The 25,854-nt window shown below is 53.7% G+C and overlaps 10 protein-coding genes across 10 annotated transcripts; 3 read left to right on the top strand and 7 right to left on the bottom strand.

Annotated features, from left to right (window-relative positions):
* Positions 1–233: 233 nt before the first annotated feature.
* On the bottom strand, positions 234–1,094 carry AB675_6779 (uncharacterized protein; the record flags this gene model as incomplete). Its single annotated transcript, XM_018147094.1, has 1 exon — positions 234–1,094. The coding sequence occupies one exon, from the start codon at positions 1,092–1,094 to the stop codon at positions 234–236; it is 861 nt and encodes a 286-aa protein (XP_018003116.1).
* Positions 1,095–1,543: 449 nt separating this feature from the next.
* On the top strand, positions 1,544–2,509 carry AB675_6780 (uncharacterized protein; the record flags this gene model as incomplete). Its single annotated transcript, XM_018147096.1, has 1 exon — positions 1,544–2,509. The coding sequence occupies one exon, from the start codon at positions 1,544–1,546 to the stop codon at positions 2,507–2,509; it is 966 nt and encodes a 321-aa protein (XP_018003310.1).
* A 185-nt stretch (positions 2,510–2,694) lies between these two features.
* AB675_6781 (uncharacterized protein) lies at positions 2,695–3,798 on the bottom strand (the record flags this gene model as incomplete). The annotated part of the gene is made up of 2 exons (XM_018147097.1): positions 2,695–3,235; positions 3,332–3,798. The coding sequence occupies 2 exons, from the start codon at positions 3,796–3,798 to the stop codon at positions 2,695–2,697; spliced, it is 1,008 nt and encodes a 335-aa protein (XP_018003626.1).
* A 1,534-nt stretch (positions 3,799–5,332) lies between these two features.
* On the top strand, positions 5,333–6,121 carry AB675_6782 (uncharacterized protein; the record flags this gene model as incomplete). Its single annotated transcript, XM_018147098.1, has 1 exon — positions 5,333–6,121. One exon carries the CDS (start codon positions 5,333–5,335, stop codon positions 6,119–6,121), a length of 789 nt encoding a protein of 262 aa, XP_018003441.1.
* Positions 6,122–6,472: 351 nt separating this feature from the next.
* Positions 6,473–8,730, bottom strand: AB675_6783 (Oxygen-dependent choline dehydrogenase; the record flags this gene model as incomplete). The annotated part of the gene is made up of 5 exons (XM_018147099.1): positions 6,473–6,653; positions 6,903–7,925; positions 8,142–8,234; positions 8,284–8,360; positions 8,413–8,730. The coding sequence occupies 5 exons, from the start codon at positions 8,728–8,730 to the stop codon at positions 6,473–6,475; spliced, it is 1,692 nt and encodes a 563-aa protein (XP_018003238.1).
* A 2,101-nt stretch (positions 8,731–10,831) lies between these two features.
* Positions 10,832–14,452, bottom strand: AB675_6784 (Calcium-transporting ATPase 2; the record flags this gene model as incomplete). Its single annotated transcript, XM_018147100.1, has 1 exon — positions 10,832–14,452. One exon carries the CDS (start codon positions 14,450–14,452, stop codon positions 10,832–10,834), a length of 3,621 nt encoding a protein of 1,206 aa, XP_018003562.1.
* A 2,549-nt stretch (positions 14,453–17,001) lies between these two features.
* On the top strand, positions 17,002–18,541 carry AB675_6785 (Zinc-regulated transporter 2; the record flags this gene model as incomplete). Its single annotated transcript, XM_018147101.1, has 6 exons — positions 17,002–17,110; positions 17,163–17,189; positions 17,236–17,686; positions 17,737–17,839; positions 17,947–18,451; positions 18,507–18,541. 6 exons carry the CDS (start codon positions 17,002–17,004, stop codon positions 18,539–18,541), a joined length of 1,230 nt encoding a protein of 409 aa, XP_018003370.1.
* A 1,078-nt stretch (positions 18,542–19,619) lies between these two features.
* On the bottom strand, positions 19,620–20,460 carry AB675_6786 (uncharacterized protein; the record flags this gene model as incomplete). The annotated part of the gene is made up of 2 exons (XM_018147102.1): positions 19,620–19,929; positions 19,988–20,460. 2 exons carry the CDS (start codon positions 20,458–20,460, stop codon positions 19,620–19,622), a joined length of 783 nt encoding a protein of 260 aa, XP_018003169.1.
* A 646-nt stretch (positions 20,461–21,106) lies between these two features.
* On the bottom strand, positions 21,107–23,387 carry AB675_6787 (putative mitochondrial chaperone BCS1-A; the record flags this gene model as incomplete). The annotated part of the gene is made up of 2 exons (XM_018147103.1): positions 21,107–22,715; positions 22,753–23,387. 2 exons carry the CDS (start codon positions 23,385–23,387, stop codon positions 21,107–21,109), a joined length of 2,244 nt encoding a protein of 747 aa, XP_018003499.1.
* A 738-nt stretch (positions 23,388–24,125) lies between these two features.
* Positions 24,126–25,184, bottom strand: AB675_6788 (Pisatin demethylase; the record flags this gene model as incomplete). Its single annotated transcript, XM_018147104.1, has 1 exon — positions 24,126–25,184. The coding sequence occupies one exon, from the start codon at positions 25,182–25,184 to the stop codon at positions 24,126–24,128; it is 1,059 nt and encodes a 352-aa protein (XP_018003242.1).
* Positions 25,185–25,854: the final 670 nt, after the last annotated feature.

Consider the following 25,854-nt stretch of genomic DNA (forward strand, 5'->3'; position numbering starts at 1 on the left):
CACATACACAGTAGACATCTTCGATACCTCGTATGAGTACAATCAGATTCGCTTCCGCGCTAAATGCTTCTAACCCTTGCAACGCCGCCCCATGCTTGACGCCATGCGGTATGAGTTTCCTCGTTGCTGTTCACCAGCGGATGGCAGAGCAGCCAGCGGCATTGCTCTATATGTCCAAAACGCCTCATTTCACCTAACGATCCGCGATCACGCCGACGTCGTCCCAGCTAGGCTCAAGATGCATCTTCCGGAAAACTCATCTCCAACCACTCCAACATCCTTCTCTGCAACTCCCTCAACTCTCCACGATCAATCCTCCTCACCTTGCCCACAAACGCATCCCTCTCCCTACCTTCCTCCAAAATCACCAGCTCATGCCTGATCGCATAGAATGGCACTCCGAGCTGCCTCAGCTGCCGATCGAAATCCCCGACCAGCGCCAACAATTGCTTGTATACCTTCGCATCGTACTCCGCTAGCTCGCGCTGCTCCGCTTCGGTGTCGCGACCTGTGGCAGTAGCAGCGGCTTTGGCAGCAGGCACAGGAATGCCCAGGTTGGCGAAGATGTTGTTGAGTTGTGCGGAGGATGTATCCCGCGAGGCGTGGCGGTCGGTGATGAGGGAGCGTTTCGTGAACCAGTCCTGTTCGTACTGGTGCTGAGTCGTGATCAGATGGCGAATGCGGGTGCCGAAGTCAGGGTTGGGGAGGAGGTGTTGCATTACATGACGGATGGCGGTCGGCCAGTCGGTGATAGAGGAAGCATCCGGGACCGGTAGTTTAATGGCAGGCTTAGATGCCGGCGATGCCGTGTTCTGTCGACTACCTACAATGGTCTGACCTAGCGACGAGGACGCTGGGTGAAGTGAAGTGCTTGGAGTCTGGTACGACGCCGGACTCGGAGTAGACGGTTTCGAGAGCGCGGCTTGGTATGCCTCTGGAGCAAGACTACCTAGTCCAGGCAAGCTTGATGAGAATGATGGAACACTACTTGAGGTCTCCCTAGACGTAGTTTGATTATGAGCATTGTGACTTTGGGACGAATAGCTCGCGAGGTTGGCAAGCAAGCGTTGGACTTCCTCGCTCGAGGTGGTCATGACGGCCCAAACTCTATCACGACGATCTGGCTGTACTCAACCATAGATCTAAGGACAGCGACGAGATAACGCATCCTTGAGAAGCAGCTGATCTTACACGTGCCTACGCTGAGGCTGCTCTCATTTCGATCGAAGTTGAAGAAGAGACAAGTGAAGCGATGCCCTGCACTTGCCAATAGTAAGAAGAAATCGGCGGAGAAACTTATCTCCGTTCCAGGAAATGAAAGTGCCATTGAAGTCATGGACTTTCAGAGCTTCGAGAATTCCAGTCGTTGTTCCATCTCAACGCACACCGACTCACAGCCTCTTTGTACAGCCTTCGGTCCGCTTCGATTCTTGTACATTACTGTAGATCATGCTAGCCTAATACTTTTGCGTACAGCACAACTCTCACGCACTCCGCGACAGGAGTAACCCTATCCACATCATATCTAAGAAAAAAGGCAACAATGTCCCGGCGAAAACCCTCAGACACATTCACTCGATTCACATCCAACTCGATCCACGCCTCACAGAAGCCATCTACCCCCAACTTCTCGCCGCGGCAGCCCCAAGGCCCTACAGCTGCGCCAGCAAGCACCGCTCCCATAGAGACACCCGCGGAAAAAGTCGCCCGCCTGCGCGCCCAGCTCCGCTCACAACGCGACGGCTCCCAACTCACCCCGACCGAAAGGTTCATCGCCGGCGGCCGAAGATGGGCAGATACAGCCCACCGCTTCACAACCGTCGCCCTGCTCGGCCTGACGGGCATCTCAGCCGTTGTCGCCGTTTACGGCATCTTCAGTCTCGTCACACACAGCCGGCGGCAGAAGCGGGCGTTCATTGATGCCGAGATGGATCGATTACGGGACGCGCAGCAGGCATTCTTGAGGGGCGATGCGAGTGCGGAGCAGTTGCATTTGCTGGAGCAGGAGCGGGCGGGTGAAGAGATGGCGGCGAAGTGGAAGGCAGACAAGGATGCGCAGAAGACGAGGGGTTTGTGGGCGAAGGCGAAGGGTATGCTGGGTGTGGGTCAGGAGTTTGACGGCGATCAGATGGGTACGGAGACACTGGAGGAGGCTGAGCGACGACAATTTCGGGCGAGCGGTGGGCGGGTTCTGGAAGAGGCATGGATTCAGCAGCAACAGCAACAGATGAAAGAGAACGAGCCACAGCTACGGCGGGTAGCTGTCCGGGAGCATGATACTATTGAGGGCGTAGGCTTTGATGCGAAGGGTCGACCTGTACCACTGAACAAGATGGAGCGATTGCCGAGCAATATCAAGGTCGAGCGACGGACTGGAGATCGACCAGTTGAGCCAATACACGAAATTCGAGGCGGGATGCTGGATCAGATGGCCGACAATGCTGCATCGGCAGCCGCCTCAAAGACTGGTGGAGGTTGGTACAGCAGCTGGTTCAGTCGGAAGAGTTAAGTAATGTGATGATACCTTCACTCTCACACAAAGAGTAGCTCGATGCTACTTCGTCCAAATGCATGCTTCAGTAATGCTATGTATCTTGTCAGCATGGAGAGCCCGCTGACCGGAAAATCGCAACTCACATCATAATTCAGCAGCGATTTCAGAAATCCTCTTGGAGGCCGCCCGGGCGGGAATTCTCAGCGACGTCCACCGATCCTCAATTTTGCCAGAGCCCGCCCGATCACAGACTTCTTCTCCGGATTGCTTGACTCTCCATCAGCCTGGTTGGAAATGGCCTGCAGTGCTGTGTCCCCAGAGCCCGCCTCCTCGATCACAGGCATTTTGATCCACCTCTTGCGGAGACCAGTTGCCATCTCTTCGGCCTTCATATCAAGGATAGACTTATGAATTCCAAGATGAGCTCGCTTTGAGAATCGACGGGCGAGGCTCATTGCATCTTCCGTCTTGGGCGGGGAGCCCGCCTGGGCTTTGGGAGGCAGGACGTCTGGAACATCGATGCTTTCTACGCCTGTGGCGTTGGACAGGTTCCTTCCATGGGCGCCGGGGCTCAGTTCAGGATTAGCATCGGACGACGACGATAGACTGTGAGAATGTGAAGTCTTGGTTTGAGTGTTGCTCTGGAGTGCCTTGCGGTTCTCTGCAAAGACTGCTTCGAGTATCGCGCGTTCTTCGACCATCGTGTGTGGTGTTGACTCCGCGAGGCGTCCAGATGAAGATCTACTTTGGTCAGCCTTGACTCCCACATCTGGAATGAAGATCCAGCCAGGGAGAACTCTGTGCACAGCGGCAGGCTTCACAGATCGCACGACTTACTCCTTGCTATCATAGTCCTTCGCGTGCTGCAGCACTGTCCGCATCACAATGACTGTGGTCTTCAGAGCTTCCATGTGCTTTTGAAGATTCGCGGCGCGGCCCTTCTTGAAGAACCAGGCTACTGGCTTGAGCGACGACGAATCGGACGCCTCGAGCTCCTGACAGCAGTCCTGGACCTCATCAAGTACGTGATTGAGTTCTGTCAGAATTTCCGCGAGATCCTGACGGAACGCGTCGGTGTAATATGAGGTCTCCTGCCGGGCGGCCTCTATGGCTTCCTGCAGGTCGTGCAGAGTAATCGACAACAGATGTAGTTCGGTCGCGATCGAGCCTAGATCCGTCGAGATGGCCGCATGGTTGCACTTTCGGCTTGCAACACGGATGTCTAATGCTAGCTTGACAGCTCTGCTAGAGGCCGCCCGAACTTGCTGGTCTTGACCTTCGAAAAGGTCAGCAGGGCAGGCCATCGTACTGCAGCAAAAGAATAGTGCTGTTGTTAGATGTGGACAGTGATGGAAAAGTGCATTAGGACCATCAGCAAGCAAGTGAGAACACTCAGCAGGTGCCTCCCAAAGTCAAGGCAGTCCCAAATCAGCAGGCACTCGGGCTATGATCATCAACACTGGCAACTACGACCACGGCGCCCTTCTAGCCAGAAAGTCTGCGATGGATCGCTCCTGCTACTTGACGCTCAAGTGAGGCTCGTCCCAAGTCTGCCCGCACGAGCAGCGACATATTGTCAGACCTACAACGGCCTTCTTGACCTGGAAAGTCCGCGATAAATCGCTCTACTGATTGACAATCGAGCGAGGCTCATCTCACACCTGAGGACTGACCGACACAAACCTCGGAAGTATATCAACTTCAGTGCCCTCCCTGCCGCAGGAAAGTCATGATGGTTTGTTCTTTGAAATGCCGCCTAATTGATGCTCGAGTGAGGCTCATTTTGGCTCAACTGATTCGGCTCTCGTACACGTCATTGCCTCAAGCACCGCAAAGTGGAAGCACCCACGCCACGAGCCTCCGCCTCACTCTACTGTCGTTTCCTCGACTTTCGTCGACAACTCTTCACTTCTCAATGTTTCGGCGCTCCGTAGACTTCACTCGCAGTCAAAGCTTCAACCTCGTGGCCACATCGGCATGTCGTGGGCCTCTACCGGAGACCCTTCTGTGCTCGAGACTCCGTGCGATGTCAAAAATTACCTTCTGCACAGTCATTTAAGCCTCACAGGATTCCATCTTGATTACACGCCAGAGGTCCTTCGCTATGGCAAGGGATATACGCAACGACTCAGAGCTATCAGAGGCAGTGCCTGAACCCAGCATCTCGGCGAGAGGAAACACGGTATGGTCTCACAAAGCCTATAACATCGCGACGTCAAGCTCTTGGGCGTCAGCTAGTCTTGCGATGGTAAGGAGAAGCAGATCATTCCTGGTGGCTCGAAATTCAACCCAGCATGTTTCATGACGCCTTTCCCGATTATGACTTAAGTTTGCGTCGAGAGATGTTGTCAGAACAAGCTGGCCAAGCTCATCCTGCGCGACAGGCGTCAGGAGAAGGTTTACCGACAGTGTGGTCGCGCACATTATGACCCGAAAGCTGACAACTGGTGCCTTAGCCAAGCTGAATACATCCCACAAATCCAATTCGCACACCATATCTTTACTCGAATATTCGCAACAGACGCTTCCTGCGCTCTGTAGTGTGCTTTCCGTCAACCTCAACTTGTCCATCAGCACCGAAGAGCCCGAGTGCTTGATCATCCCGCAACACTCTGTCACTGCCTGGTCAAGGAGCGTCTGCACGTTGCGACCAGCCAACTGCGGATCAGGCCACGAATGGTATCAGCAGAGTTCGACTTGTTACTGGGCAGCTTGCTACTTATATCAGTCGGTATCCTAGTACTCGTTGTGAGCTTCGACACGGAAGAGGAAGAAGCCGTAACTGCCAATCTGGAAAAGTTCCTTCGAATAGGACTGACAGCCTGGTGATCAAGCAAGATGGCTTCGGAACACGCGTATGTAACACTAGCCGAGATCGACCCCAGTCTAGCTGGACTAATACTTGGAAGGTCGGAGGACCCTGCCGACGACTTTGTCACAGTAGATCCGGTAGATTACCTCGATGGAAGCGAGGACGAATGGAGCGAGATCAACGACGAAACGGCCGAGAACGCGAAGCCGGATCCAAACAGCCGTGTCCAGGCTTGCGGAATGTCGTCCGCGGTCGAGACCAACGACAAAAAGACCGAAAATGCCATGTCCAACGCAGTGAGATGTGCTCACGTTGACGGGATGTCGGTACCTGTCGATGCCCAGCAGCCATCGCACAAGACGCAGGAGTCCGAGAAGAAGATAGCCCCATTACCGGTCACGGATAACAAAACCCAACCTCTGCACAAGATGATCTCTCTCGTCCTCGAGCACCACAAGAGCCGGGATGATGGGCTCTGGAAGAAGCCTGCAAACTGGAACAAACTCGCTCAGGATGCAGACGCCTCCCTGACGTCCGTGATGGCTCAGGTGGATACCGCCAGTAGGCATCCCGGTCTGCTAGGCTTCCGCGGTAGGGAGGAGAAACGACGTCGGCAGGGCTGGTACATGGTCGGGGAAAAGCGTCGTCAGAAGGAGGCGGAAGCTCGCAAACAGGAAGCGGAAGCTCGTAGACAAGAGGCGGAGCGCCAGGTTGGAGCAAGCCCGGCTCCCACAAGGCCTGAATTCTATCCGAATCAGAGGTTCATTACCGGCTGCCCTGCCATCAGAATGGACGACTCTTGGGATTCATCGTAAGGGCATGTTATGTCAGGAGTGGATGAATTTCAAACAGGGCGAGGACACATTATACCACAGCCCCTAACATTGGGAGATGCAATAGCAAAGGAAAGCTCCGGATCGTCGAATTGGGAGATTCGTGAGATGTCTGTGTGGACGGGAAATCGTTTCCAAGCATTCCTCGTACACACCTATATAGGCCAGAAGAGGAAACATTCTACCGTAGGACACCAATCTGCGAAAGGTAGTCACGAAAGCATTCGGGGAAGTTTTCCGTCGGAAGGCGTTTCGTTGCGACTATCGCGACCGGGAATTACAGTCGTGGCAGTGAGTCGAGAGTGCGCTGCGTCAACCGCTTCGTGATGCGTTTCACGCAGCAACTTTGCCCAGCTTGCCCGAGCTCGCATGGTCGGCCTTGATGATATCGGCAGCTTTCTCGGCAATCGCATACACGGAGCTGACGATATTTCCAGATACGTTGTTGGCGAAAGCCGACGCGTCGGCGACACGTAGACCTTGCACACCCTTGACGCGTAGCTTGGAGTCGAGACTGTGGCCCATAGCAACGGAGCCGCAGACGTGGTACTCTCCCTATTGAAGCACGGCGTTGTTAGCTGAGCAGTCCGATGCCGAATGCTGAAAGTGACCCGGGGAAATACTTACAAGAACATACTCCTTCACAAAATCTCTTCGAGCCTTCGGATCAGCAAGATCCACCTGATCATACGTCGGCCAGTATCTGTCCGCCAACAAAGGCTTCAAAGCCTTCGAGTTGGCCATCTTGTCCGCAAACTTGTACGCAGCACTCAGCAGGATATGGTCGGCAGGATGGCTGATATAACCCGGATCGATCGTAGGATGCTCGAACGGATCGCTGCTCTTGATATGAATGCGGCCACGGCTGGCGCCGTACTGCACACACACACACAATGTAATGCCATCTGGAGAGCCTTCTTTTGGAGGCGGGAAGAGTTTCGATTGGTCGTCGACGCCGTTAGGATTGCCGGAAGCTGGGATAAGGACAAATTGCAAGTTGGCGGATGTGTCGCTCTTGACCTGGCGAAGGACCTGGTCGAGCTGTTTTCGCTGGAAGTCTGACTCGACTTTTGTTTCCTTGATGAGGCGCTCAAACTCGTCCAGCTCACCTGGCTCGAGCAATGGCTTGACTGGGAAGAAGCCCTGAATTGCAGAGATGTTGGATAACGGGCCGCCTTGCGTCTCAGCGTATGCTTTCTGGGCCATTTCCATGATCTGAGGCTTATAGATGGAATCTCCGGACATCTGTCCTTCCTTAAGCTGATGACCAACGATGATAATTTGATGGTCTTGGAAATCAGTGCCGACTGATGGGAGGTCGACTAAGCACTCGACGCCGGCCGCTTCCAAGACTTTGGGATCACCGACGCCGGAGAGTTCGAGGATCTGCGGCGAGCCAAACACACCGCCGCAAATGATGACTTCGCGGTTTGCCTTGACGGTATGCTTCTGGCCATTGTTGATGAACTCAACACCTGTCGCTCGCTTGTTCTCGAGGACAACCCTAGCGACTGTTGACTCGGAAACAAGCTTCAAATTAGGTCGATGAGAATTGGCCTCGAAGGCGCCCCGTGCGGCATAGGATCGCTTGCCCCTGTTTGGTCCGGTCCTGGCGATCGAGCCCATGGTGTTGAAGAAGCCAATATGGTCTCCGGACCATGGGTCAGTTGGCTTCTTCGAGAGTCCGCAGACCTCGTCGGCTGCCTGAATTACGATATCCTCGATTGGCAGGGAGTTGTCGTTAAAGCCGGTGCGGACGAATCCTTCCGTGCATGGTGCTCTCCGACTAGTGGGTAGGAAGTGAGATCTTTAAGGGTTTCTGGAAGGGGCTCGAGCTTCTGATGTTTTCTGCGAGCCCATTAGCATGAGCGCGCTGCTTCGACGGTCTGACCGGGCTGAACATCAGACGTGGCTGGGCCATGCACTTGGTACAGCGCCGAGGCCAAGCCGCGCATCAAGACTTGTTTGCAGATCGCTGATGACGTTCTGATGGGATACTCACCGCATGTAATGGCTCATCTCCTTAGATCCCCAAGACGGATCTCCCGAGAGCTCTGCCCAGTCATCATAGTCCTGCAGAGATCCTCGCACGTACCTATACCCACGTCAGTAAGGTAGTGACAGCGGAGTTTGCTTGAGGTTACATCATGTAGTTGATCCCGCTGCTGCCTCCGACAAGTTTGCCACGGGGGATGTGATGGATCTTATCCTTGTTGGCGCCCTGAAAAGTCGTCAGGTCAAACATACGGCAGCCTCTGACCTCCCAAACCTACCTGTGGTACAGTCTTATACATCCAGTCGTAGTCCGGGTTCCCAAGCATTTGCAGAAACGCCGTTGGAATATCAACAAGAGGATCATCCAATCTCAGTTTGCCTGCTTCGATGACGCCCACTTTGACGTTCGGGTCCTCCGTCAGTCTCGCAGCAATGGTGAGGCCAGCAGTGCCACCGCCACAAATGACATAGTCGAAGTCTTGCTTGGTGAATTCGTCCGCGCTTATGTGGGCACTGAGGTGGTGGCCATTGACGCCATTAGTGCCGTTGGTACCGTTCGTGTGGCCATTGACGCCGTTGGTGTCGATGAAACCCATAGCTGCTGGAGAGTCTAGGAAGGTGATGCCAGGCAGGTGGTAGACAGACTTCAGGATACGAAGAGGGTCTGATTTGTACTTAAAGAGGAGACCGTCGGCCGGCAATGCTCAAAAGAAGTGGAGAGCGGCTCGCATTTTATACTTCAAGGTCCCCTCGTGGTACGAGTCAGCGCTTGCTGAATTTCGGGCTTGGGCTAGCTGGCACCAGACAGTACAGTACTCATTGACGTGTCGCAATGACGGACAGAGGTGTTGAACCGGTCCTGCATCGACTCATGTGCCTCCACAGGCCAATGACGACACCCGTTAACCTCGTCTCGCAACTCATTGTATCCAGGATGTTTTCTGCTACTGTAGGTCGACCGCGGCACCACAGAAGGATCATCCGACGCAATGAATGAGCTGGTCTGCAGTATGCAGGGCGGATTGGGTGGTGGAGCAACCTCAAAGCATAACAGTCCTTGCCCCAGTTGCGGGGTTGGATAGTTTTGGTCGAGCGTTCCATCGGACCAAAGCTAGTCGCAGCCTAGGCCTGGTCAGATCTACCTTAACAAATGCGAGATGGTGCTAGACGTGAAAGTCGTGACATGGCGCTCCGTGTAGAGTCCTGCGCGTGCGGGCTTACCTTTCGTACGATACATGCCATGATCGGCACTGCGAGACATGGGCATTTTCCACTTCGGATCTACCATAGGTGTGGGTATGGTAAAGCCGTATCTTCGTAAGACTAAGAGATGGAGAGATCTGGGCGAGACAGCCGGTAGTAAGTCTTACGAGGTTGAAACAACCGCGCGTGTTGCCATACGTATCCTGTCGTTCATGCAAGTAGCCCCGTGCTTGTTTTGTCTAGGCAAATCACAACAGCTGCTCCTGCTGACTCACCATCTTCAGCCTCCCAAGTCTTACAGCGCGTTTGGGTCTGTACGTACAGGAAAGTCTCTGGTAAGTTTGTCATTATCGCTGCACTCCTGGATGTATCTACAAAATTTAGCCAGGCACAGCACGTCGGGCCGCTGGCACTGCCTGGTCAATGACTCGCCGCCAGCTTGCTTACGTTTTTCACTTGGCATGAGCGACCCCAAGATTTCGCCCGGCGCTTCATCTGCGATCTCTGATTCGAACAGGCATCCAGCCGACTTTGCCCCAACCCATATTCGCGGGTATAGGTAGGGGCCGGAGTACGATATGCCCCCGACATCACCATATTACCTAAGTGGGCAAGCGCCCGGCTCCAGGAATCGGCCATAAATGTTCCCAACACTAGACCTTAACTTGCGACTGGGCAGCTGTCGCAGCTGCAGGACCTGCCTTGCCCGCATTTAATGCACCAAAGGGAGCCCGCCTGATATTGGTCAAAAGCTGACGTAAATACCCTGTCTTACGCATAGCTCTACCTCCTGTAACAACCCTTTTCCTTTAACTGAATTGAATGCTCAACTAAGCAGTCCTACCGCAACATTTGTGACTTGCTCAGGGGAGTCCTTGGGCGCAAGAGGGTTCATGATCGACTACGCGAAAGGACACGCCTTCGCTTAGTTCACGGCGAGGCAAATGTCCAGAGAGCACACCGCAGTCTTGAAATTCATGCCTAACGTCGGCCTTATCAGGACACATGCCTCGTGTACCCAATCCCATGTCGGTCACTATCGCCAAAATTAATCCTCGTCTAGCACGAACGCACGAGCAATCCTTCGCGCAAGGCGTGCGTTATAGGACGATAAGTCGACGCACAATTAGGTTCCGCTGTCTGGGTAAGGATATGCGCCAGCGACTCAAGCCTATCTTGATGTACACCACAACATCATATGGTAAAGGCAACACATTCTTCGGATATCAAAGCCAAGCGACAGTCGTGATATGAGCAAACAGAAAACTTTTATTCGAACGCTGGCTGCTTCGAGCTCTTATGCGCTGGACCAAATGTTGCCATCACTGTCTAGCTGGCAAGTCATGAACGATCGTGATTCTCCAAAGCAGCAGACATCAACTGCGCTCATCGCATGGGTCTCTCATGTCCAGTCCTCTCTGGGCCTCCTCCTCTGCGGGCCCAGCGCACCTCTCGCCCGAGACATGGTACACTACTGCCTGTGTAAAGCTCACTTCAGGCACTCTCCTCCCCTTGAGCACTCATTCTTCGCTCCAGCTTCTTCCCCCTCATCCTCCGCCATGCCCTCCCGATCGGCGAGAAGATCGCCCCAAGACACCTGACCAGCGGGCTGAAAATGACCTTAATCATTCGCACGATAGCCACGAAGAATGCTTCCGCATACCGATCTGGGACGCACCTCAACAAGACGCCCCAGCCGAGGCACGGTAGAGCCGTCAGCACGCAAACGGCCCACTGCTCTCCGTCAATCCTGGTGACCTCAAACGCCTGACCTCCAACAAAGATGATCATGACCTGCCCACCAAGCATGATCGCCGCCATAGCCAAGAACCAATAGTTCCGGAGCGCTCCCTCAAAGATGTTGAAGAAGTTGTCCAGACGTCGACAATTGAACATGTTGAAGAACTGCATCCAGGTAAACGCATTGAAGACAATCGTGTTGAGCTCCTCCTGTCGGTGTTCGTTGCCTGGCTTGTTGATGTCGCGGTAGTTCAGGATTTTGGCGCCGGCGAAGTAGAGCACGAGACTGACGACGATCTGGTACAGGGCTTGTCCCATAATCATCTTCCACATGTGCATTGTGATCAACGGTGTCTTCTTGCCAGCAGGCGGCCGATCCAGGATCTTTTCTGTTGGCGCGTCTGTCGCGAGCGCCAAAGCCGCAAGGGTGTCCATGATCAAGTTGATCCAAAGGAGTTGGACAGCTGACAACACAGATCGGTTCTCGGACGACGATACTGCCGAGATGAAAGCAAGCGTCACGGCGGCGATGTTGACAGTGATTTGAAACTGCAGGAACTTGGCCACCGCATCGTTCACGCTGCGACCCCACATGACAGCTTTGACAATGCTGGCGAAGTTGTCGTCCATCAAGATGATTTCGCTGGCCTCCTTGGCGACTTCTGTACCAGCGATACCCATGCTGAAGCCGACATCTGCAAGCTTGAGGGCAGGACCGTCATTAGTTCCGTCGCCAGTGACAGCGACCGTCTCGCCTTGCTTCTTCAAGTAGGCGACGAGAATGCGCTTGTCTTCAGGAGATGAGCGGGCGAGCACATCGAGTTTGGGCACGACAGCAGAGAGCTCCGAGTCGGACATCTGACGGAAGTGTGGTCCTTCGAGACACAAGCCGTCAGCGGTCTTGATGCCGCACTCGGTAGCAATGGCCGTGGCTGTGGTGATGTTGTCGCCAGTGACCATACGGACTTTGATACCGGCGGCTTGGCAGCGTGCAACAGCGTTGGTGACCTGAGGTCGTAGAGGATCCTGGATGCCCACTAGACCGATCCATGTCATGTCGGAGAAGACATCGCCGAATTCAGCCATAGTCTTGTCGCCCTCAATGGTGCGCGCGCCGCTGGGAGGCCACGACGGGAAGTCGCGATACAGGAAGCCGATAGTACGCAGCGACCGAGAGGCGTAAGTCTGGATCTGGGCTTCGATAGCATCGCGAGTCGAGCGATCTAGAGGACTGTCATCGATGTTAGGCGAGTTGGATGCCATATCGGAGACGACGTAGTCGGCTTTGCTGACCATGATCTCGGATGCACCCTTGACCACGAGGCGGTAGCTGCCGCTGGGAAGGCGCATGACTGTGCCCATACACTTCCGCGCTGAGTCGAAGGGGTAGAGCTGGACGACAGCATGGTTCGCACGCTCTTCAGCTGTAGATGTCAGACCCAGGTACGATGTCGCGAGGTTCAACATGGCGACTTCTGTCTTGCTGCCAACAAACGCCTTTTGGCCATCTTCGAGGCCTTCAAAAGCGGTCGAGTTGATGACAATCGATTGAGTAAGGAGGGCCCTGAATGGGGCGCTGATGCGCGAGAAAAGAGCCGTGAACGTCGATGCGCCATCTTCCTCGGATTGTGCGAACTTTTGCCCTAGTGACCAGGAGCCGGCAACGACTGTCATCTTATTTTGTGTCAACGTGCCTGTCTTGTCCGAGCATATTGTGGTCGCGTTGCCCATGGTCTCACAAGCACGTAGTACGCGCACCAGGTTGTTCTCCTTCATCATATGCGTGGTCGCGAAAGCTAGGGCGAGAGTGACCGCAAGTGGTAGACCTTCCGGCACAGCCATGACGATGATAGTGATAGCCGTAATCAAGATGTCGAGGAACTCGCCCGCCTTCTCCGAGGGTGTGTGAGGGTTTGAGCCCAGGCGGGCAACGAAACGAAACAGCTGGATGAGGAACAAGATACCTGCTGCCAGAGAGCCCAGACCACCGATCCAATTCGCCATAACACCCAACTTGACTTGCAAGGGCGTAGGCTCGGATTTGACGCGCAAGCTCATCATGATCTTGCCGAAGCTTGAATTGACACCGACAGATGTGACGAGGAAGGTTCCGACACCCTCCAAGACCTTCGAGCCAGAGATGATGAATGGATCGAGCTTGTGTAGATTGTGACCGCCAGCGGAGAGCTGATGCCAAACCTCCAAGCCACCGGTCTTCTTCATCGCGTCGGATTCACCAGTCGCGGAAGACTCGTCAACCTTCACGCCGTGCCCGCTGATAAAGATGCCGTCAGCAGGGATACTATCTCCTGGTTCTAGATGGAGAACGTCGCCAACCATAACATCGTAGACGGAAATCATGATCGCCTTGCCGGAACGAAGACACTTAACTTCGCGGTCTTCCTTCTTCTGATTGAGCTTGGTGAACTGCTTCTCCTTCTGCCAATCGTTGAGAGCAGTGACAAGCACAATGATGATGATAGCAATGCAGATGGCGAGACCCTCAACCCAGTCGACCTCGGAGCCAGAGTCGAAGGTCTCATACAGACCGAGAGCGAGAGACACAACAGCCGCAATTGTGAGCAGCCATAGTAGCTTGTCGTTATATGCGTTCCACAATAAGGAGCCCAAAGTGTAGGTCTTACGGGCTGGTAGACGATTGTCCTTGAACACCCGCTTGCGATCCGCATACTGATCCTTGACTGCACCGCTGGTCGCCACAGAATCATCAGAAGTTCCGATAGCTGTCGTGGCGGGGTTGGACCGAAGTGCTGAAGCGGCTTTCTCGTTCATAGCCTCCTCGGCAGCTCGCGGGACCGTGCCTTGCAGATGAGTTTCGTCAAGACTCAGCCCAGCATTGACGCCAGTGCGTAAAGCACGTTCAATGCCAGGAAGACCGCCCAGAGCCTTGAAAGCAGCAAGTGACTTCGGGTTCTGCATCTTGTTGAGCTCACCAGGCGAGACGCCGAACGGGTTGGTGCCATCAACCACAAAGTCTTTCTCTGTACCCTTGTCGGGTTGCAGGGCGCCTTCGGTGGAGACAGATTCACTTGAGCCAGTTTCCCGGATCTGAGTGATCGCATTGGCCTTGTCCTTCTCCATGATTACAGGCTCCGTGCCAACGGCGGTGGACTGAGTGTCGACTGTGTTGGTGCGGCTTCGCGCGTTGAAGTGGAAGGAGTTGTCGCGTGAGTGACCCTGTCCGGTATGGTCGTGAAGTGTGTCTCCTCCTACGGATGAAGGCGCAGCTGAGACTGGCTCTCCAGTGCGAAGTCCTGTCGGGTTCGATCTCTCGTCGTGAGTCTGTCTGTAGGGACTGGGAGACGGAGGTTGAGTAGTGAGCCGTGGCAGTGTTGCGAGATGTTCGTCGACCATGTTTGTTATCTGTTATGGGAATTTGAGAGGAGGCTTATGCTGCAGAGTCCAGTCTGCGCGGTTACTTTTGATGAGGCCTGAGTTTGACTGGCAAGTCCACGTCGAGAAGGCGTCGACTTGAAGTGATGTTATTGAACAGAGATGAGAAGGTGTGCCACCATGTCGTGTCTTGCACAGATGAGGCTGGTAGCGGGTGTGATGCTGTCTGGTCGAACACAGTGTGTGATGCGATGGAGGAAAGAGCATGGTCACGGTCATGGTGTGGTGGCTTTCTATATCAATGCAGCGTCTTACCTCCTTGCCCATCTTGCCAGAATTAGATAGCTGGAAAGAATGATCTGGCGCATCGTCGACGTACTCAGGGACCGAGGCGCAGCACCCTACACCTCCTGGTGCATGGGCGTGATGTTTCAGTATGTCAGCCATAGCAATAAGGGACCTCTGAACTATAGTCAATTCTTCGCGTCGTAATGCTCTACTAGACGGATTGACAATGTTAAGTGACGGAGCGGCCATGCTCAACCAATGGTCTCTCAACATACCTGGTCCTTCTCCATTATCGAGGCTGTGTAGCACAGGAGATATGGCCGTTGGTGCATAAGCGTGTCTCGAAGCTCCTTCTAGACGCCGTCTGCCAATGAATGGCATGGCAACTTGTCGCTGAACTCCACAGCTATATGCTAGTAGCCATGATCTCTGACCGCGTATAGTTGCCTAGGGCTTGGGACCGAGGTCGAGGACTGTCGACAGGTATGCTTAGCCCTCGATGTGTTGGAGAAAAAGGCGGTGAAGGGACAACATACCGCCAGGTAGGCTATGCTAAGCTGGACGGTCAGACAGGCCGTCAATGCATGTTGTGGGCCCGAAGGCAATATGCCAGGCCGATAGCTTAGCATCAGACCGCATGTCGTGCACCGAGACCGGTAGATGGCAAGAATCTCAAACATTTCCACGTAAGAACGTGGAACAGTGGGGGGATAGCGCATCCACCGAGCGCACGCTGAGCCGACTGTTGATCAGCAGCGCAACGGCTCACGAAAAGGGTGCCGCCATGACTAAGCTCACTGATGAGGCAGCCAGACCTGTCAAGTGTTGCAGAAGCTTTCTTTGCGGATCTGGTCCGAGACGATGCCGAGGCTCGGCGGGGAAGCTTGGCTTTTGGCGCGGAAGCTTGGCTCCGTGGAATACTTACGTGGACCGGGAGTGCATCATACACATGGGCGGGCCAGTGTTGACAAAATCCGATAGGCGTACAAAGTCATTGGTCGGGTGCGCATCTCCAGACCGGAGGATTTGAGAAGATCAAACAGATCCGATGGAGATCAGACAGCCGGGGGCGGAGGTCGTAGGAGCCGGTGTCTCAGAATCGGCTTGGCACTTGATATTGCATATGCCGACAAGGCTGTTGCTTGCAAACATGCAGCAATGCCTTCTCAATAATCTTTCTACAACTGCCGAAAGATGCGTAGCGCGAGTGTGCTGGGCTGTGGCACGTTCTGGTTGAGCCGATGGCCAATATTATGCAATGAGCATGAGACTTGACTGCCTCGGTGCAGCGCTGTCCGAAGTGGCTGTATGTGGCTTGCGTGTTCTACTCCGAAACCTTCGGAAATATGGCATAGCATAGGAGCAACGTGTACCACCTGGAGCTGGTGATAGAATTCAGGTAGGAACGTGTGCTGGACTGAGAGAAGCTGCCTGCGGCCACTGCCCGAGCGGAGCACGCAACCTTTGGGCTATCACAACTCTCGTCCGGCATTTGTGAGCGGTAGTGGACCATTCGCTCGAGCTTGTAGTGCTAAGATCGACCCATCGCAACCTGATTGCGACCACAGCCAAGACCGATCTGTGTGGCTCGTGCCAGATTACGTATATGTGTTGTTTCTGCATCGTTTGGTGAGACGGTGCTTTTTGTCATATTTGTTCGGCTGTCCTGGAGCCGTACGGCAAGTGATGAAGCCATCATCACTCTCGACATGCGCTCCTCCTCCCAGCCATGCTTGGCAAGGACAAATTGTGTCGGAAGCCACGCCAAGCGAAAAGCTTGAGATATGTACTTTGAAGACATCCGCCAGTTAGCGTGATCTAGAACAGACAATGGCGGAAGCATACGAAACGCGGAGATCCGCTCCTGCTGCTTGACAGAAACCGTGTGCCAGGAAGCACGCTTGGTTTGATCCGCGCCCCTGTGGAAAGGAAGCGTACGTCTGTGGCCGATCGACCATCAGTGGGAGTGTCTCCTCCATGTGCGTCAGGCTTGTGAGTCGCCCGGTAACATATGGCGTTTCGGTCACGAGTCCCACTTCAGGTAGCTGGATCACGGTCGTCGTCACGAAGAGCCAAGAGCCAGCAACAGGCACGACTATACAGTGAGCTTGTCGTCCTGCCAATCCTGGGGTTCCTGATTGCTTCCTGCGACTATTGATGCGAGGCTGGTACCTCCATAGTCACCGACTTTAGATTTCCTTTGGCGTTGTTGCTGCTTTATATGACCTTTCCTTGAGATCATTATACAATAGCCCGGTGGCAGGTACCCAGCGGCCAACGAGATGAGTGGTGAAGCGCCAGCCGACCCGCTGGCTGATGCCAAGCCAGTATGCGGTGGTGAGGGCTTCAACCCGGAGGATTATGACTTCCCTCTGCACTTGGCAGCAGTCTGTAAGTACTGCAGCTTCTACCACTGCAGGATAGAAGCTGATTGTGAGCATAGTCATTGTCTTCCTTGCGAGCATAGCAGGTATGCCAATAATTGGATTATCGAACTTCGTCGCTGACCTCTGAAGGTGCTGGCTTCCCCGTTGTTGCAAAGAAAGTGAAATGGATGAAGATCCCGCCGAAACTTTTCTTCTTCACCAAGCACTTCGGAACTGGAGTTCTCATAGCCACAGCGTTTGTGCACTTGGTACCCACAGCCTTTGCGTCGCTCTCGGATCCCTGCCTTCCCGATGTCCTGATTGAGGACTACCCTGCGATGCCAGGCGTCATTATGATGTTTTCGGTCTTCTGCTTGTTCGTCATTGAGATGTACCTCAAGTCAAAGGTTGGCGGTCATTCACACGGGGGACCGACAGGCCAGGAGATCAGCAAACCCCTCGAAATCAGCGGCCCTCTGCAACAAAAGCGCGGTCATGGACCAGCAGAGCTGTATCGAAATGACACGGCATCGTCCCTTCCGCCATATGATCGGGGTCGCGATCAGTTCATGGACTCCTACCAGGAAAAGCTGATGGCACGGTATGTGTTCCACTCTACTTCTCGTTTGGCTAGTCGGACTGACAATGAAGGCTTAACGTTGCACATGAAGAGCAGCCTGAGATCGAAAAGTATGCTGCAGTGTCCGAGATGCTCCATGGTTCCAGGTCTTCTACGCACAATACGTGCGTCAACGTGAAGAGCTGCGAGACACCATAGCAGTGATGGCAAGAACGACTGCCGGATTCGCTGGAGCACAGATGGCAACGGCCAGCAGGGAAGTTGCTGAACCCGCCCCCCAGTCGTACCTGCACTTGGACGAAGAAGATCCTTACACAGTGGACCCTGCCAAGTTCCGCATAATGAATCTCAACATCACGCTCCTGGAAGGCGGTATTCTGTTCCACAGTGTCTTCGTTGGGATGACCATCTCGATCACAACTGACGGTTTTATTACCCTCTTGGTGGCCATCATCTTCCATCAATTCTTCGAGGGTCTCGGCCTGGGTAGCCGCATTGCAGCAGTGCCGTACAAGCCAAAGGCGCTCAAACCGTGGGTGCTAGTTGTGGCTTTCGGCACGACATGTCCAATCGGACAGATCATAGGTCTCGTCACCCGTGACAGCTACGACCAGGGAAGTGCCTTCTCGCTGATCCTGGTCGGATTCTTCAATGCCTTTTCGAGTGGTCTCCTCATCTATGCAGCGCTCGTGGACCTGCTGGCGGAAGACTTCCTGTCGGAGGAAGCTCAAGAACTCATGGACAAGAGCATGAAAATCAAGGCCTTCATTTATGTCCTGCTGGGTGGTAAGTTAATCAAGATGCCTACCATACGATGTTCTTCAGCTGACTTCGTTTCCAGCCGCTGGTATGGCTGTCGTCGGCGCCTTCGCTTAAGTCTCTCGTTCACCGCATCCCGAAGCCTTCACTGCTGATGCCAATTCCATCGACGCCATGCTGCCACGAGAAACATATCTGGCAGGAACGCCGAATCCGATCCTTTCGAGCTACTCGAGAGTAGCTCAACCCCCAACAACAAGAGCAGGAACACAGACAAGAACACAACTCATGTACATTAGATCAGTCCCTTGCCCACACAAACTAGAGAAAGAAAGAGAACGAGTCCAGTCGCTCTTTTGATTGTTTCAAGACTCGAAGAAAGTTTCTGTCTTGGTTAAGGCGAAAGGCTGATCTCTCCTCGAGTATCTCTTCTGGTCGGGCTGTCATCTGGTCCTGTCGTTACAGTCAAGTCTTAGATCCATAATCGATGCTCGAATGGCAGCGGGAACCTCTGTCAAAATCACGCAACTCTATTCAGCAGCGCAAATCTCTGCCAAAATTCCTCGATTCGCAGCAAAAGAGAGACCTTCGTCAGATTGTGAAGGCCAACGAAGAGGCATCACAACATGCCCAGGTAGCAGGACCAGGAGCAACATACCGCTACCGATCTCGAACGAGAGCGCAGCGACAGGTCACATGGCAATGGCCAAAACCAGCCATCGGAACACGAGGCCAACGCAGGCCAAGAGGGCGCAGATAGTCGATTGAGAATGATCGCTACATCGCATCAACGCGTCGCATCGTCACGCGAATGAGGACACCCAGGCTCGAAGACATGCGTCACGATCTAGGTTGTGAGGAGCATAAGAGAAGAGTCATGTCTGCTGTCGAAAATTACTGCGAAAGACGAACAAAGATAACAGATCGAGTTGGCGGAATTCTCGATCAAACGGAAGATGTGATAGTCCGAGGTCAACCTTGCTCCCTTGATGTTCAGCTCCGTCGGCCTCATCTCACGCCGGATGACAAGAAATATAAGCACTGTGTTGGCTCCTCTGGTCTACATACCTTTTGCAGGTCATTCTACTCCTATGATGCACCGGGGGCAATGCCGCGATACCGTTGACGGCTCCTACGCCTCGCTTGCGAATCATGACTCAGAAGCAGAAAACCCTGCAGACCCGGATTGGCCGCCTCAACTATGTACAGCTCCTAGGAACCTTACCGACTTCTCGGAGAGGCTAGCATACAACGCGATCAGCAATAATGCCACGGCCAAAAGCCAGGATGCTCCCAAGCCGCCGCCGTCCCGCTTCGTTCGGAACTCCTCAACCTTCTGATTGCCATAGAAATCACTCGTATTGAAGCGCCACAACTCCCGATTCGGGCGTGCCAGAACCCAGTCAATGACATACGCTACCACCCTCGGCAACGGCGGAAATTGGAAAGGCTCACCATCCAGCAAGAAGGTCCGGTCCTGGTTCCCGAAGACGAGGGGACCTGCTCTGTGTACCTCATTAGCACATTGGGCTCGAACCCGAAGAGATGGTCACAGAAGCCTACGTCGTCATACTACTCGTCCTCTCCGCCTCCTTCTGCATCAAACCGTAGATGCGTTTGAGCTCTCCCGAGCTGATATTATCATGCAGGTCCAGGATCGCCGGTACCTCTTCAAACAAGTGAGTCGTCAATGCCGGTGCGAGATCGTCGATGATCCCTCGCAGCTCAGCGGCGTCAAATGCACCAGGTGTGGTCCCGTTCGCGTAGTCTCTCAAAGCCTTCAACCCAGCCTCAAGTTCCCGGTGCTGCTCGACGCTCGAGGACATCAGGCCTGGCATGCCGGTGGCCTTCTCGATGTTGGCAAAGTAATGTGACTCCTCGTGCGAGTGGTGGTCGTGGATAAAGGTGTACACGATGTTGCAGTACCGGAGCAGGAGTGCTGTGTCCTTCTCGGATGTTTGGACAAGCGGGGCATGATAATAGAGCTGTTGAGGCGCGGAACATGGTGTTGTGCGTTCCAGCCATGATTTTGGCATTCTGCCGGCAAAAGTGGTTGAGTGGTACATTCGGCCGTGATGCGATTCCAGTGCTGCTGATCAGGCGGAAGGGGTGGTCGCGCCACGAAGGACTCTTGGCTGGTGGCACGGCCATGGTTCGCTACAATCGAGGTTGTAGACGCAAAACATGGGAGACGTAGGGACTGTAGTGCTCTGAGATCTATAGCTTTGGATGTCTAGCTCTCAGGCCCCCTGGACGGCCATTCCTACACCAGTTCGCGAGGTTCTAGAATGCCTACGCGTTCTTGTGTAAGAGTTCGTGTAGGCCAATCAGCGGAGAAGGGTTGTCCAGAACCCAAAGTTCAACTCTATAGATCCTCCGAGACCAATTTGTTTCGGGATTCATGCCCTGCCCAGCTTGTGTCTGCGTGAGCGAGCTGCAAATGACCAAGAATGATATACCTACGTCAGTGCACGTCCAAAGGCAGTTGGCCTGTGGAGAAGGTATACGGATAGTTACCGACGTTTGATGATTATCCTATGTTATGATGATCGCGGGCTTCGTAGCTGGGGATATGCGTAATCTAGTCCCCTCCGTACCTCTCTCTTCGACCAGCTTCAGCATTGTGCATCAAAGACCTCCGATCAACACTCTGTGACTACTCACAACTGAGCCATGACCACTTCACCAACCATCTCTACTAAATTTCGGAGCTACTTCAGGAGCAGCCCAATCATTATTGGCTCTCGCAGGTTTCGGAGCGCTCGCAAGGTCCGTCCTCGACACAGCAACCTTTACTTTGCCCTTGATGACCCCGTCTGCCCACTCGGCTACCTTTTCCACCGCCACGTCTGGCTTCGTTCTGTACTGCAGCACATAGCCTTGCAACTGCGCACAGCTCAATTTCCCCGGCGGCACCTTGGCGGCGAACTGCTTCGCCAGCTCCACAATCGCCTTCTGATCGTACTTGGCCTGCTCTTTGGTCGATAGTCTCTTGTACAAGCGTTCAAAGAGTTGTTGAGCTTGTTCGGTAGTTGCGAAGGAGAACTCAGCCTTGACGTCGATGCGGCCGGCGCGGATGAGGGCCTCATCTAGATCATCCTTCTTGTTCGTGGTGAGGAGGAGAATGTGGCCTTGTGGCGCAGAGACGCCGTCGATGGCATTGAGTAGGCCGCCGAGAGTCACTCCCTTTTGTGGCTCGGGCTCAGCAGGTGGGGCGACTTCTTTGTCCTTGCCTTTGTCTTTCTCCTTTCCTTCCAGGCCGTCCTTCCTTACCTTCTTCCGGGCCTGCCTAGCCTTGGCCTTGGACTCAATCTTGCGATCCTCTCTGTCCTTTTCTGTTCGCGTACGCTTGCTTTCCAGCTCAAGCTCCCGCTTCGACAGTTTTCGTCTTGCCTTGGTCTTCTGCTGAGCGAGCTTTTTGGCGAATTTCTTCCCGCGCTCGCCCTTGAATTGAGCACTGACGGACGAGTCAGATGACAAATCGCTGTCATAGTCAGACTCAGAGTCCGACGATGTGTCCTGATCCGACCCCGTTTCGATCTTGACCTCTTCCTTGGCGATTACTTTCGGAACCACTTTCACAGCATCTCGATTGATGTTGCAGCTTGCACAGTCGATGTCTTCGATCAGTAAGATGTCGCCACGCGAAATTTTCGAGAACAGGTCGGCTAGAATAGAGTCGTTCAAGCCAGACGCCGACAGAGACAGGACGTTAAGTCTCAGCTTGTGAAGAGCAGCAAGCGCCTGTGCGAACGAGGTCTTGCCGCATCCCGGGCGGCCGTACAATAAGTATCCTCGGTGGTACGGGATGCTTGACTCCTTGTAATCCGCCTCGGTCTCTGGGTCCAAGAACTCTTTGATATCATCGAGGAGCTCGGTCTTCTCCACCTGATTTAAGTAGATGCTGTCCATCGAGCGCGGCTCAATGGACTCGTAATCTCCCCAGCTCCCGCGGCTGTATTTACGAACCTCGACCATTTTCTTTTCTTCAGCCGATTGCCCCAACTTGTTGAGCAGCTCCTTGACTGGATTGGGCGAGGACCCGAAACACCAGACCTGTTTGTCTGGTCCGTAAGTGTACACAAGCTCCTGGCTCTGCTGCTTTTGGTACTCCGAATTCTCATACTGGTCCTGCTCCCACTGATAGCAGTCTTGACATTGACAATGTTTGACGTGGTTGTTCGGATTACTTGGCGGCTCCTGCTCTTGCTCCTGCTCCTCGTTGTCGTCGCATTCTTCGCTGACTGTAGTGACGATGAATATCCTTCCCCCATCCACAAACACCTGCCAGCTTTCGTGTGGCAGGACATACTCCACAATCGGCTCACCAGCGACGTGTTTCCTTCTGGTACTGCGCGACCATGGAGCGGCTGCCCGAGGAGAACAGGAAGGAGAATACACGCAGAAAGCGTTGCTGGGTATACGACAGCATGCTCGTCTTGAGCTCTTCTCTCAACTTCTTGTCGAGCATATCGGTGAACTTCTTGTCAAGGCTGGTGTCACTGCTCGGGATGGTCATGGAGGCCATGGTGAGCGACATGAGCCACTTCATGAACTTGTCTCGCAGACGACGGAAGTGCTTGAGACAGTAATAAATGGTTACGGTAGCCCAGACGAATGTGACTCCAAGTGGGCCGAAGCGCTTGATGATGTTCATCAGATACGGTCGAAGGACGTGGGATCTGATCAGCAGCCAGAGGTCTGATATGCTTGGATTCCAGTGGATGATTTCATCTTTGATGGTAAGAGGCGGTAATAACACCTGGGGCTTTTTGCGATTGTCCACTGTTTGCTGTTGTGTTGACCGGTCCTGCTGTTGGATTTTGTCCTCTTTGACATCCGCCAGGCCCAGAGCCTTGAGTATAGGGGGGGAATAGGGCACAGTGTTGGCATCAACAGGCACAACCTTGTCCTTCTCGTATAACAGCTTGACGAACTGCGTTTTCCACTCGCCGGCAGCCATGTCGAGATACACGCGTGACGAAGGCTAGCGCCCAATGTGAACTCTGGTGGGTGCAGAGAAGTGTCGTCAAATTCCGGGACGAGTACAATAGTAGCAATAGGTATTTCAGGATGTAAAGAGAGAGAATAAGAGCGCGTAGCTTCTTCTGGTCGATAATAGCGTGCTGAGGACAAGAATTTGCAGGCTGTCAGGTCACAGCCCGAGCATTGATGTGGTGAATCGTCACATCGTTGCCGTGTTGATACCTGCCTTGTCGAGCAGGGCAATATCACTTGTAAAAGGCCAAACAATATCACTTGTATAAGCGAACATCTTTGACCGTGACAATTTCAGGCACAAGATAATCCCATTGCACCTTGATACAAGCACTCAACCCGCAGACAACGCTGCCGACACCGCGACGCAATTGGAGGAGTGACCAACGCCGTGGTTCAATACTAGGGATCGTGGTGCGTGTATCGTGGTAGCGCTCAGCTTCAGCCACAGGTCCGCTGAGTCTGGAAATGGCAAAACTCGAGTTGGAATGCCGGGAAAGGTATATGTATAGAACACTGACATGGCGATGCACGACGGTGTCTGTCTCGGACCGCCTGCTCTTATCAGAAGCTGAGATATAGTGATGCCCACGCGATGGTTTGTAGTGTGTTGACTCGCCCGGTATCGACTTTTGAAAGGACACCAGCCGGCACTGCTTGATCCATCCACACCCTGACCTCAAACAGCATCAACAGTCGAATATCAAACCGACTTGATCTTGCTCACTTGGACCGACAACTTCTCTGGTTTGACAAACCAAAAATTGTTGCCCTTCCACTGCTCCTTTGGCATGGTCATCGTGTAGTTGAAGTTGGCAACAACTCCCGGAATGAGCTTCGACATCTCCAGGAAGCTGATGTGTCGGCCAAGGCATGTGCGTGACCCGAGGCCGAAAGGTATCCAGTTTGCTTCCATTCGTTGAAGCTTTTCGGTGTCTTTCTCCTCCCAGCGTTCGGGTTTGAATTCGTACACGTCCGGCCCATAGACTTCTGCGTCGTATTGCGTCACCCAGCTGTTGACACCGACTCTCGTGCCGGCTGGGAAGAATTGCCCAGCAACTTCGGCGCCACCGGCGGGAACGACGCGCCAGAGTGGTAGGCCGACGGCAGGATGCATTCGAAGTGCCTCTTTGATCACAAGTTGCAGATACGGCATGTCTTGGGTCTGCTTGAAGGACAAACGCCCTGTTTCGCCGCGATGTTGAGCCACCTCTTCTCTCAGCTTAAGAAGCACGCGAGGCGTCGTAATCAAGTGGTACATTGTGCTAGCCAATGAGATAGCCGTGGTGTCCGCGCCAGCAATTATGTTGGACATACCTGTTGCAAAAATGTCATATGGTGTTATCTTGGAGGGATCTTGCTGGTTACGATCAGCGAGCTTGTCCAGGAAATCTCGAGGAACATCGGACTCTTCATCCATGGACTCGACAGGCGCTTTATACGAGGTCTTCCTTCGAGCCTCCATCCGCTCTGCTATCCTGGCCCTTGTGAAGGTCATGAGATAAGTACGTCCCGCCGCCCCGGAGCCTGGTATCTTTTCATTCAATGCATATAGCCAAGGATGAAGTTTGTTGTAGATCCCGACGAGTGACCCATAGCGACCGATCTTCTTGAGGGCTGCCATGATGCCCCCAATGTCTTCGCCCTCGTCAAGGAAGCCGAACCTCCTGGAATATGTGATGTTACCGATGACATCGAACGCATAGCAATTCAGCCAGTGAGCCAAATCAATCGTCTGGCCAGACAGCGCAAATTCGTCCATTCTTTTTTTAACAATGTCGACGCAACTGTCGACATAGCCCTCATACGTGATGAGCGAACTCAAGCTATACATAGCCTGAAACTTCCTGCGTTCGTCCGAGTGCTTTTTGATGTCTTGGAGTGTAAAGACTGTAAAGTTCTTTGGATCCGGATGAGACCAGCCTCGTACCAGTCGCTTTTTGGGAACTTGGAAGAAATGCCATACACGGACTTGTCTGGTGTGTTGATTGTGTACCATCCGGGAGCCACACGGACAATTGGGCCATATCGCTGGTGGAGGGCGATGTTGATGTTATGCCAATTGCCCGTCCGGACCTGCAGTAGATACCAAAGGCGACTGAGTCGTGCCTGCCACGGTCCAGGTACATTGCGGTCCGGGGCAGTGAAATGTCGGTAGGTCAGCAGGAGAAATTGTGAGACAATGATGAGCGTCGCCCCGTACAAGAGCAATTGTAGATTCATGGTTGCAATAGGAAGCCGTCAACTTCCAGGTCTTGTTCCCAGGACGAAGTGATGGTTGAGCTCTTTCAGCTGGATGAAGGATAAGTCAGCCTTCCGTCGTGGTTATGTACCTTGATCCGATGATCCTCGCCAATTTCTGCGTGTATGCGGTTCTCGCGTACTTTATGTCAGCGCCGGCACAGTTCAAGATTACTGAAACGGCATCATGA

Source organism: Cyphellophora attinorum (assembly GCF_001299255.1).
Source record: "Cyphellophora attinorum strain CBS 131958 chromosome Unknown Contig5, whole genome shotgun sequence".
Taxonomy (NCBI): Eukaryota; Fungi; Ascomycota; class Eurotiomycetes; order Chaetothyriales; family Cyphellophoraceae; genus Cyphellophora; species Cyphellophora attinorum.